A 12,508-nucleotide genomic window follows, 5' to 3' on the forward strand; every position below is an offset into this window, starting at 1 on the left:
TTTTAGTTGTGATAATTTTATCAAATTTTATTATCTTAAATTGGTTTTTAAATGTTTAAATAATCATATTCCTGTTTTCTGATCTAATCAGTAGGCATCAAACCTCTCACAGAGTTGCACATCCACCTCCTTTGGTCAATCTGTCTTCTCTGTAAAGGGAGCCAAACTGTGGAATGATTTAACTGTTAGCTTAAATCAGAAAGAAATATAAATATTTTTAGTAGTGTTCTTAAAAAAAGGTTAAAAACAAAACAGCAGTGTTTGCACAAATGGTCAACTGTTAGTTTGTTGGATCATGCCGCCTTTGCTTTTGCCTTCAGTAATTTTTATGTAAAGCATAATAAAGTTGTTTTATATGTATTTATTACATTTCCATTTTGTAAATTTTTTCAAGCCTCCTGTGGACAGGTGTTGAGAATTAGCAAGTTTGCTAAAACACTTAAACAAATGCATTTGGTTGTCCAGTGTAATTGTGATGTCCATGTCAAATAAATAAATAAATAAATAAATAAATAAATAAATAAATAAATAAATAAATAAAATAATACGCTTAAATGGCAAATTTTTTTTACATAAATTAAATATACATACAGTTAGAACTCACGTATGATCATTTTTGTTACTTATAAAATAATGTAAATGCACGTATAATCAATGCTGAAAAAAAAGAAAAAGCTTAAACCTGCCCAAGCAGGTTAGCTGGTTGACCAGCCTGGTTTTAAAAGGGTTTTGGCCATTTCTGGATTGGTTTTATCTGGTCAGGCCGGGAGATTAATAGCTAAAACCAGCTATTTCCATCCTAAACCGGGCTGGTCAAGCTGGTTTTTAGCTGGTCATTTTCCACCCTGATCAGCTAAGACAGGTGTGAAAATGGCCAAAACACCTCTAAAACCAGGCTGATCAACCAGCTAAAACCAGCTTAGACTGTTTATTTATTTATTTTCAGCAGGAATGTGTTAAATAATGCTGCATGTTATTGTTTGAGCAATATTATGAGAAAGAATATTTATATGCACACAAAAAGAAAGAAATATACTGTATTGTATATGCCACTTTTAAAACTTATCTGGATTTATGATGTCTAGGAAAAATGTAGTAATGTCCGAATTCTGACCTACTACTTCCGCTGAGACTCTTTATTGTGTATTTGGTGAACAATTTAATATCCAATGAGCCCATGGGGCAAGTATTATGTGTATTGCTACACACTGGTAGGTCACATGACAGTAACAACATGACATATGTAGTAGTGTAGTTTGTAAAGTAACTTCAAATTCGAAATGTAGTGAAGAAGACCAGGAAGATGGTAATGAATTGAAAAAAGAACAGCTCACTTACCTTTGTCATCTAGGAACTTCCTTGTACATTGCAAGTTGAAATTGTTTCCTTTCATTCTGCATTGTTTCCTGACACTCTACATCGCATTCCCAATGACCAGATCAGATCAATTTTAAACCTAAAATAAACCATGTAGAGTTCTCGTTTTATCTGACTCCAAACAGACTGTATTCAGAATTATGCCTAAAGTTGTACATGCTCATGGAGTGCACATACACTGTTTTGCTGTTTAAACAGGGGGGAAATTAAACTCCACAAAACATGTTTTAAAGAAATGTTCATGTTTCAAACAATGATACAAAATTGTCCAATACAATTTAAGAGATACCTTAATAATCCTTTTATAGCTGATACTCAAACAGATGACCAGCATGTGATTTCAAAATACATAAAATACACAATATACATTACAAAATGTAACTGAACAAAGTATAGTTTTTCAAAACAAAGCACCTGTGCCTAAATTTAATGTCACGCATCATTGATTTTAACTGAATGTTAATTAAATTCAGCTGATTCATTTCAACATATTTTACCAATAACATTTGTAAATGTTCTCATAAGTCATATGTGTTGACGTAAGTGCTCCCTGAGACCTACATACAGTAAAAGTGAACTGAAGGAACTGTCTGTATGACTTTATGCACAGTCTCATAGCAATAATGCGCCTTAAAATCACTGCTTACACAGTTTCTGGTGCTTTTTATCGCAAATATCAGCACCCATAAATCATCTGAACATCATATTTTAAAATATGTATGCAATATGACCTTTTTGTGAACGAATCAAAAAATGAACAAAGAACACAAAAATGTAGCACAGACTTCGCTACCCAAAACCTCACAGAAAGGGTAGCTGTGTCCTCAGTAGGACGCTTTGTTCTAATCAGTCCTACAATTCAAGTTAGACAAAAAGTGTCATTTCTACACTCCAAATATGCACTTGACTTATAATGCAAAGTCTTATAATAGTAACTGCTACAGGCACAGTGACCTGTACATGACTAAGTTGCATAGAGGTGAAACCTGGACCAAGCAACCACATAGTGGTCACGTCAGAACCCTGTCATTACACATGTTATGATCCAAGCTTCAGCTACAACGTTATTACAAGACCAGCTAGTGATTAAAAAAAATAACATCATGTATAAAAAAGTACATCAATTACAAAGCTAAAAGTCCCTGTAAACAAAAAAGGATATTGTCCATTTGTCTGGCAGCACCGGGGTAGTCAGGACACTGTCTGAAGCACTTCGTATTTCCATAGATGCCTTATGTGCATTCAGAGTGTCCCGTTTTCTTCTGTTGTTCTTTGTATTTAAGGTTAAACACACAGGATGTACCATTATCATTAGTTGTGTCTCTAGCTGAAGCATACAGGGCCAATGGTGAAGCCAAACTCTTGACTGCTGTTTCCAAAGATCCCTATATCACGTAGAGGAAGCAGGTCCATGTCCTCAAACTGAAACACAGACTCACGCGGCCCAGGATCCACTTCCTTTGCAGACTGTTATGGCAAAATCAAACAAAAAGGGGTTTTTGTTAAATGTATTTATAGTTTCCCTCTGAGTATGTTTTACTTAAAGGGATAGTCCACCCAAAAATAAAATTAACTCAACATTTACTCACTCACATGTGGTTTTAAACCTTTATGAGTTTGTTTTTTGTGTTGAACACTAAAAAAAGATGTTTTGAAGAATGCTGAAAACCTGTAACCATTGACTTAAAAATTAAATACTGTGGAAGTCAATGGCTACACGTTTCCAGTTTTCTTCTAAATATCTTTTTTTGTCTTCTACATCAAAATAAAGAAACTCAAACAGGCATAGAATACTGTAAATAAGGGTAAATTAATGATAACAGAATTTTAAAAAATAGTGTGAACTATCCCTTTAAGGCTTACAGATGTCTAAGAAGGTTGTCATTAGATATTAATAATAATAATTAAATCATAGAAACGTATAATTAAAAAAAGTAAATTTACTAACGTCCATGTTGTGAAGTCATGTGTATGCAAATATGATGTTTTTATTTTTTACTTTAACGATTGCATTCAAGTCACTTTCCATTTTACGGTTACCAATTTAAAGGGACAGTTTACCCAACAATGAAAATTCTGCCATCATTTGCTCACTCTCCACTTGTTCCTTACCTGTCTGAGTTTCTTCTGTTAAACACAAAACAAGATATTTCGAATAATGATGGAGAGCATCAGCCTCTAACTTCCTTGGTATTTGTGTTCCTACTATGGTGATCAATGGCTTCTATTTTACAGCATTCTTCAAAATATCTTCTTTTTTGCTCAGCAGTAGAAACAAACTAAACCATTAGAGTGTGAGTAAATAGTAAATCTCTTTAAAAAACTTTTATCAGGTTAAAAATGCTCCTTTAAACAAATCATGTTACACATGTAAAATGTATTTGTGCCCTTATCTGTGGTCAAATGTTTCCTTTTTTAATACTAATTTATTTAGTGTACATTAAATTGATAAAAAGCCACATATATATATATATATATATATATATATATATATATATATATATATATATATATATATATATATATATATATATATATATATATATATATAATAAAGACATTTGCATTACAACATAACTACTGGCTCAAACAAATGCTGTTCTTTTTTTATTCTTAAGATAATACTAAAAAACCTCTGAAATGAAGAGTAAAAAAAAACATTTTAAAATATAGAGAATCTTTTGAACAGTAATGTACAGGGAAATAAATTGATTCACTATTGTACTAAATGAACTGTGTTACAAATGTTGTTATAAAACCAAAAACGCTCTTACCACACAGTCCTGCAGTGCTCCTAAATAGCTCTGCTTGGCGGCGTCTGTGAGGAACTGGACCTGTCGCTGTGTTTCTCCCAGTCTGTGTCCAGGGTAACAGGAGTACGTCACTCTCTGCTCCGCTCTGTTGCTCTGGAGTCTCAGAAAGCGCAGCTGAACCACACTTAGGGCTGGATACTCAAACTGACCACAAGGACAGATGCAATGTGAAGGACAGTTTATTGTGTGCACCAACAGGACTTAAAATTGAACATTAAAACAATGAAGAGCAAGAATCTGATAACAAATAAATGAATTTTATTTGCCATACAGCAAACAGATATGATAACTAGGGCTTGTAAGTCCTAGAAAAAAAAGAAAAAAAAAACATCAATAAGAACTGTAATAAACTGAAAAAAAAAATATTCATTTGATTTACTAATTAGTTTAAGGTAAGTGGTTGCAAACAATTTATATGGGCTGAATTTAAACAAACAAATTAAATTTAGTAACGTTCAACTTAATTTGTTTGTTTAAATTCAGCCCATATGAACTGTTTACAACCACTTACCCTAAATAAATGAGTAAATCCAATGGTTCTTAATTATGTTTTTTGGACATACAAGCCGTGTCTGAAACTGCTACTTGTTCATTCATTCATTTACTAATCTGTAGCATAAGCATTAGAGTAGACTATATAAGGAAAGAGTGAACAAAAATGGGTGAGTAAATTTGTAGTAACGTAAATAGTGTGAGACAAACAGCAGTTTAACACTGCAATTTCATCATGCGTATTACATCTACTGTACCATCCAGTAAAAGTTTTGCTGTTATGAGTAGAATACCACCTTATATTTGTCTCATTTATTGATAAGAGAGAAGAAAAACGTTAGCTTCAGGACTGTAGCCAGCTCGGGGTGGTTCTTTTTCCTCAAAAAATTGACTTTTTGGCAGTCATTCGCTTCATTTTCTGTTTAATTATGAGGTTTAAATACTACATTTAGTGACATTTTAAGCACTATTTTTAGCTTGATTATCTTGTCAGATGGTCATCATAACCACACTTATTGATGTACTAAAGATATTTCCTAAAGATTTAGAATAAAGAAATATGAAAAAAAAAAAAACAAATTACATCATATATCATTAGAAAAAAGAAATAAATGAAATAAAGTTATTTCAACATTTATAACTTTATGAAATAGTTTTAAATTAAAAACTGTAACCTATTGTCATTTATTAGGCGAATAACAAACTGGCCAGAACATTTAAAGTCAGAATTTGGCCACTTGTATATTGAAGAATTAAAAATAATTATGTAATGTAGAGCTTGACGATTTTTTCTAGCCTTAAAAAAATCCATGGATGACAACAACAGCCTAATTAGTATTAAAATTTTATAATTTTAATAGAATAAGGTCCAAGATTTAGATTTAAAGTTCCTTGTGAAATGTTTTTTCTATTTAACAACAGTACAGTAACGAAAGATGAACGAAAGATATCAGATTCCGCTTGGTCTTAAAGCTTTTGATGGGTTTTTTGGGTAAATTTTTGAAGTTTTAGCAATAAAAAAAAAAAAAATAAATATAATTAATTTATGTAATATAGTAATTGGTATTAAAAATAATAATTGGTATTAAAATGGTTGATATATAGTAAAAATAGAATTTAAATTACTTAAATTAATATAACAAATAATCTACAAGAACTTACACAAATGTACTAACACGCTATGTTATATTTGCACTGAATCCTGAGGTAAGCCTGGCTGAAATTATGAATAAAATCCATTTCTCTATCGTTCAAGTTTTTGTTGTTCTTCTTTTGCTTTTTCACCAACTTGCAATTGATTTTGGGAGTTAAAGTTTTGATGGTACGGCTTTGAATACTCAAATTATACACATCAATATAGCATAATTTTTGTGACACTGTACATCAATAATTAATATTTTTATGATAATTTGAGGGTTGGTTGGGTTTAGGTTTGGGGTAGATGTTAATGTATTGTAATATAAATAAATCTCATTATAAGTATTGTTTTTACATAACTGAGGCCTGGGATTAGGGTTGGGGTAGATGGTAATAAAAAAAATTAATGAGTAATTTAATAATTTAGGTAAAGTCTGGTTAACTTCCAGCCAAAGTTATATACCTTATAGCAACAGAGTGCATTGTTGGTAAAAAAGAAGTGAAGGATTGTAGGGAAGGAAGTCATTTGCTCAGGATTCATACACCATCAAAAATGGCGGACACCTGATATAGTGTACTATACAGTGGATAGAGAGTGGTTTCTGATAAAGTCTCCAATTATTGAGATTTTTATATTTTGGTCATTTTGGATCTACAGTCAGTTGATAGCATAAACTTAAATTCAATAGAAGGTTACAATTTTCACAGGCATTTCTACTTACTTTAAAACCCCCCTCTAGTGAGCTTAACCAGTGGAACTTGCTGTTATTTCCTGAGTCATTTAGCCAAGTCCTTGTGGGCAGCTGTGGAAACAAAACAAGAGATAGTAACATTTTGATGTTTTTTGACATCAAAGAGACACAGCAGTGAAGTGTTCGGTAGGACATTACATGTGCATCTCTCGGGTGAAGACAGGTCTCTGCTCCGGACTCAGAGAAATTACAGTAGGCTAAAAGTGCATCTAAAGGACTGCCTTGGTTTGGATCAATGTAGTAGAAACCTGAAAAATACCAAAAATATTTAAAAGATGGTTTAATTTAAAACAACTTACAGTACCTATATATTTTACAGTAGACAAACATTTAATACAGTAGTTAAGGCCCTGATGTCTTTCAAATTTAAGTTATTTTGAGTATGTTTCAGGTGTTTGAAAGAAACCTGCTAAAATATATTTTCCAGTTTTATCTGATAACCTTTAAACTATTAGTTTGGTGGATAATGTATATATATATATATATATATATATATATATATATATATATATATATATATATATATATATATATACACACACACACACACACACACATACAGTTGAAGTCAGAATTATTAGCCCCTCTGAGTTATTAAACCCAGTTTATTTTTTTTCCCCCAATTTCTGTTTAATGGCGAGAAGATTTTTTCAGCACATTTCTAAACATAATAGTTTTAACAACTTATCTCTAATAACTGATTTATTTTATCTTTGTCATGATGACAGCACAGAATATTTTACTAGATATTTTTCAAGACACTTCTATACAGCTTAAAGTGACATTTAAAGGCTTAACTAGGTTAATTAGGTTAACTAGGCAGGTTAGAGAAATTTTGGGCAAGTTATTGTATAACGATGGTTTGTTCTGCAGATAGTCAGAAAAAAATTAGCTTAAAAGGGCTAATAATTTTGTCCTTTAAATGGTGTTTAAAAAATAAATAACTGCTTTTATTCTAGCCGAAATAAAACAAATAAGGCGAAGAAAAAATATTTTTTTCCAGAAGAAAAAATATTATCAGACATACTGTGAAAATTTCTTTGCTCTGTTTAACATCATTTGGGAAATATTTAAAATAGAGGAAAAAATTCAAAGGGGGGCTAATAATTCTGACTTTAACTGTATATATATATATATATATATATATATATATATATATATATATATATATATATATATATATATATATATATATATATATATATTATATTATATTGCTAATAAATATTGCTCCTAATTCTTTACTTTAGCTCTTATGAAAAGGGAAGTGTTGTACGCACAGACATCCATTAGCCTTATTTTACAAGTTATTTCCAAATACACATGCTATGGCCCATATGGTCTAAAACCTGACAGGAGGGAAAACCTAAGCTTGTTTTTAATAAAACAAATAAAAATATGCATATAATACATAATACAGCTAATAATGATAAAATTATACAAAAGCAAATTGTCATTAATAAACTAAAAAGCCCCTTGAGATGAAGAAGGCATGGAGGTGGTGGTTTTTATATTTATGCAGGCTAGAAAACAAATTTTTTTGGGTAATATTTTAATATTTTAAATCGTTTCATTTGCAAATCCTTTTCATTTCATTCTTTTTCATGTGCGTATTGCTGTACATCCTGTGTAATTTTAAGCAAGCCACACAACTAACGCGCTCTGCGCTGTACTTTAGACCTCCTCTAAGCTGGTCCAATTGACAGACTATTTTAGTTCCTCAAAATAGCAACGTGCCAACAATGCGCCTTAACACGCCTCCTTTTTTAGACCAGAATGCCTATGGGCGCACATATGAGCGCAAATGCATTTGCTATTTAAACAGCGTGGTGCAAAACGTCAAAACGACTCTTGCGCCAAACTGAAACTAGCAAACAACAATTGAGTCGCACCTTGCATCTCATTGTGCCGGGTGTATGATAGCTCCCCAGATGTTCTCTGTCCGCAATGCTAAATTGGCCATTTTTACAGCTGATAAAAACATGTTTACAGCCTGGTACAAAAGATGGTTTTGGTGCATATAGCTAATATTACCTTTCATGGTCTGAATAATTAAGGGCTTGGCCACGTAAGTGACAGGTACAGTAGGTCTCGCTGGTCGCCGTCACATCACCTCAGGTATTTTTGTTTTGTTTTATGTGCTAATTTGCAGAGTCAATTGCCTTTTGGGATTATTTCCTAAAATTATCGGATAATATGGCATGCTGTTGTCAAAATTGTGCCCACAAGCCACTCAAGTGACCACCTTTTCCCAGGTGAGTGAAATTCTTATTCTTGAAAATTCTAGAACAGTCATCTGAAACGTTGTTAAACAGCGTTATGCCTGGATTTCATAAATAGCCTTGCATTTACTAACACAGACCTTTTTTGAAGTATTTGGAAGAGATTCACATTCCCTTCAGTAGAGAAACACCATAAGAACAATGCTTAGTGGCTCAATGTATTACAACAGAGTTTTTAAAAGACAAAAGAGAATGTATTAATATAGTATACAACCAAGCATGTGGTCAGAACACAAAGAGTCACAGGTAAAGTAGCTGTCATTAAAGAAATCTATTGCATAAATGTTATATGACTTGGCTGGAGTACTGATTTGCAGTTGCTTTCTTAGCTACTATTTTCTCACTGCTCTCCATTTTCTCTTGTTCTTATTTTGTTATTCAGAGGATTGCACATAGCATATTTTAAACATTCGTCTAAATGCCACTTTCAGCAGTTGGTTTGTTTGCTAACAGTATACAGCTGCTTAAGTATTTCAAAAGTCTTTTTCCTTTCTGAGCGAAGACCAGACAATAAGTTTGCTGTGAGTATCTTGAGACCTTTATTTCAGTCAAGCATTTGTATTAAGTTTTGAGAGCAAAAACATTCTGGGCCTCATTTGCACTTCTCTTAAGTACAGCACCGCTCACTTGAGATAGTATCGCCTGAGAGGTCAATGTCACTGGGATTCTGTGTTTCAAAAGGTTTTAAAACTTTAAAAGCACAATTACTTTTTAGGAGGAAAAATCTCAAAGACAGCACAAACGGGAGCATGAACAAACAGATAATGGCTTTGAAAGATGGTAAAAATGAAAGAAGAGCCTCTGACCACTCGTGTAGTTGGGATGGCACAGCCACAGCTCCAGACAGGTTGATGCTGGGTGCTGCTTAGTGCCGTCCGGAGGGTCCACCAGCAGCTGGAGGTCATGGTACAGTGAGTCCAGCAGTGTCTGTATCAGGGAGAAATTGGGCTTGTCTGAACTGTACATCAGGTCCTATTTGAGAAGAAAAAGAGAAAGAGAGAGAGAGATGCCTTTCACTGAGGGTCTGATCATTTAAAAAAAAAAAAAGGATTTGACATATGCAACAAAGCGCAGCACAGTGGCGCAGTGGGTATCACAATCTCCTCACAGCAAGAAGGTCGCTGGTTTGAGCCTAGGCTGGATCAGTTGGCATTTCTATGTGGAGTTTGCATGTTCACGTGGGTTTCCTCCGGGTGCTCTGGATTCCCCCACAAGTACAAAAACATGTGGTATAGGTGAATTGGGTAAGCTAAATCGTCTATAGTGTACAAGAATAAGATATGTGTACAGATGTTTTCCAGTTAAGGGTTGTAGCTGGAAAGGCATCCGCTGCATAAAACATATGCTGGATAAGTTGGCGGTTTATTCTGCTGTGGCTACCCCAGCTCAATAAAGGGACTAAGCCAAAAAGAAAATGAATGAATAAATATGCAACAAAAAGTAAAATGTAAGAAAATATCTGTAGTTGTGTATCTGAATGTACACAATATGCACTTTTACTGCATACTCAGAATTCTTTGGTATTTGCTTATGTGTGCAGTGTGACTATATGTCGTATGGCATTAAAATATCAGTGCATTTAAAAAAATTGTAAGCTGCTAAATTGAACCTTGCCTTGATCTGGATCAGAGTCAGGTTCACAGAGATACCAGGAGGTCCTGGTGGCCCTGGTGGACCCTAAAATAATTAAACAAACACAAAATAAAAAAAAAAATAAAAAAATTTCAGTTTTTAAAACTTGTCTGTAAAAACCTCTAAAGAACAGCTGATTGATACCACAAGACAGCAACTTACTGGCAGACCCCTTGTTCCAGGGGGTCCAGGAGGCCCTTGAAATCCTTTCAGTCCCTACAATTAAACATGTTTTAACATATGCTGTAAATAATTAAAATATAATTCATGCATCTGGAACATAGCCTTTCAACCAGATGGATGTGAGGTAAATATAGCTTTGAAAGTTAAATTGCATACCTTGTCTCCAAACAAGCCCTGCAGGGTACAAGAAATAAAAAAGAAAGAAATTATAAATGATCTTCGATGCTCATTTAAGGAAAAAAACAGACTGTGGCTGCGATAAAGCACTTCACTGTCCTTGCTTGTGTCATTAAAAATGAATTAACCATGCTTCCATATCTTGAAAGGACAGCGTACATGTAAATGCACTGGCAGCAGAAGTAATACAAATCTGTCTACAGTTTAAAAGGCCATTAGTTTAAATGCTAATGCATTTTTTTTAAAAGAAGACATTCACCGGCAGTCCAGGTATTCCAGGTGTCCCTCTAGGACCAGAAGGACCAATATTTCCCTTGAAGAAAATTACATACACATAAGATTTCACTTTTTAGCAGATGTGCTTACCCAAACCTTAATAATAGACATGACCATCTTACAACATAACCTGTACATGTATTGTATTAAAAACAAAGTTAAACAAAAAATAATACTTCATACTTGTACAGCAAAATATTTATTCTTACCTGATCACCCTTTGGTCCTGGGGGTCCAGGAGGGCCAAGAGGTCCAAGACTTCCCTAAAGAAAACAAACAGTCCTATAAAAAAAACCTGAATATGGTGATCTGATGACTTAAGGGATGTGTCTATTATACAATATACCTTTATGCCATCTCTCCCAGGTGAACCAAATGGTCCCTGATCCCCTTTCTCACCCTATTGTGAACAAATTTGGGTACTGATATAAACAATTAAAGATGCAAAAAGACTCCTGCCTGAGTAAATCTTTAAAAGTACCTCTGCTCCTTTTACACCTTCATCTCCAGGCTCTCCTCTTGGCCCTTGGATTCCCTGTTGAAAAACAATTTAAACAACTTGATTGTGCCAACTGTTTTGGATTATCAACACCTTAATATTATTCTTTTAAAAAATGGACTGTTCTGATTAGGCTCATGAAGCTTACCATACTCCCTCCCCATCCAGGAAGTCCTTTCTCACCAACATCTCCTTTCTCTCCCTATTGGACAAGACAGAAGACCTAACTGGTTTGATTCAATCAATGGCATTTAATAAATAAACCTGCATGTCATCATTGTAAGTGGCATGTTGAAGAACAACTCTGACCTTTTCTCCCCTTGGTCCTCTGGTCGCCCTCAAACCTGCCTTGCCTCTTTTACCCTATATATGGAAAACAACAAACTAAATCAAACATATATATCAGAATCACCACTAATTTACAAATGTTTGCCTCACATTTTGACATGCATGGCATCAGAGTCTAATAGAAAAAGTATTTTCATGCAACTGTACTTGTACCCAAACTTCTTTTTCTTTTACCAGGAAATTTGGAAACATTTAACAAAGGCTACGAGAGCCCCAAAGACACCGAGGGCATATCGCATCTTACCCTTCGTCCAATGTGACCCAATTTTCCAGGTGCTCCATTTTTACCTTGATCCCCCTAAAAAAAATGCATCAACAGCCCAATTCAAATTCAGAATGAAATTGCAGATAAGAGCTTAGGGAAATCTGTATTCTCAAACTCATTTCTAATATCTGACAGCAAGGACAAAGGTATGGAGGAAGAACTTTTATTTTAGATAAGAGAGAGGGATTAAGACACAGAAAAGAACATTGTGATCTTACCTTCTCTCCTTTCATGCCTTCTCTTCCGTCAGGTCCTGGCTTACCCACGCCGCCCTG

General features: G+C 33.8%; 1 protein-coding gene across 2 annotated transcripts in view; it reads right to left on the bottom strand.

Moving 5' to 3' along the window:
* Nucleotides 1–1,603: 1,603 nt before the first annotated feature.
* si:ch211-196i2.1 overlaps nt 1,604–12,508 on the bottom strand; it is a 120,295-nt gene continuing 109,390 nt past the window's right edge. For both annotated transcript variants that reach the window (XM_009295261.5, XM_009295262.5), the window contains 16 exons: nt 12,452–12,505; nt 12,213–12,266; nt 11,930–11,983; nt 11,769–11,822; nt 11,603–11,656; nt 11,468–11,521; nt 11,331–11,384; nt 11,105–11,158; nt 10,825–10,842; nt 10,648–10,701; nt 10,468–10,530; nt 9,660–9,825; nt 6,710–6,819; nt 6,542–6,622; nt 4,152–4,334; nt 1,604–2,844 (listed from right to left, as the gene is read on the bottom strand). In XM_009295261.5, coding sequence (XP_009293536.1) covers nt 2,701–2,844; nt 4,152–4,334; nt 6,542–6,622; nt 6,710–6,819; nt 9,660–9,825; nt 10,468–10,530; nt 10,648–10,701; nt 10,825–10,842; nt 11,105–11,158; nt 11,331–11,384; nt 11,468–11,521; nt 11,603–11,656; nt 11,769–11,822; nt 11,930–11,983; nt 12,213–12,266; nt 12,452–12,505 — 1,251 coding nt within the window. In that variant the 3' untranslated portion in view covers nt 1,604–2,700. The remainder of the gene's footprint in view (nt 2,845–4,151; nt 4,335–6,541; nt 6,623–6,709; nt 6,820–9,659; nt 9,826–10,467; nt 10,531–10,647; nt 10,702–10,824; nt 10,843–11,104; nt 11,159–11,330; nt 11,385–11,467; nt 11,522–11,602; nt 11,657–11,768; nt 11,823–11,929; nt 11,984–12,212; nt 12,267–12,451; nt 12,506–12,508) is intronic.

This window comes from Danio rerio, chromosome 21 (genome assembly GCF_049306965.1).
Source record: "Danio rerio strain Tuebingen ecotype United States chromosome 21, GRCz12tu, whole genome shotgun sequence".
NCBI lineage: Eukaryota > Metazoa > Chordata > Actinopteri > Cypriniformes > Danionidae > Danio > Danio rerio.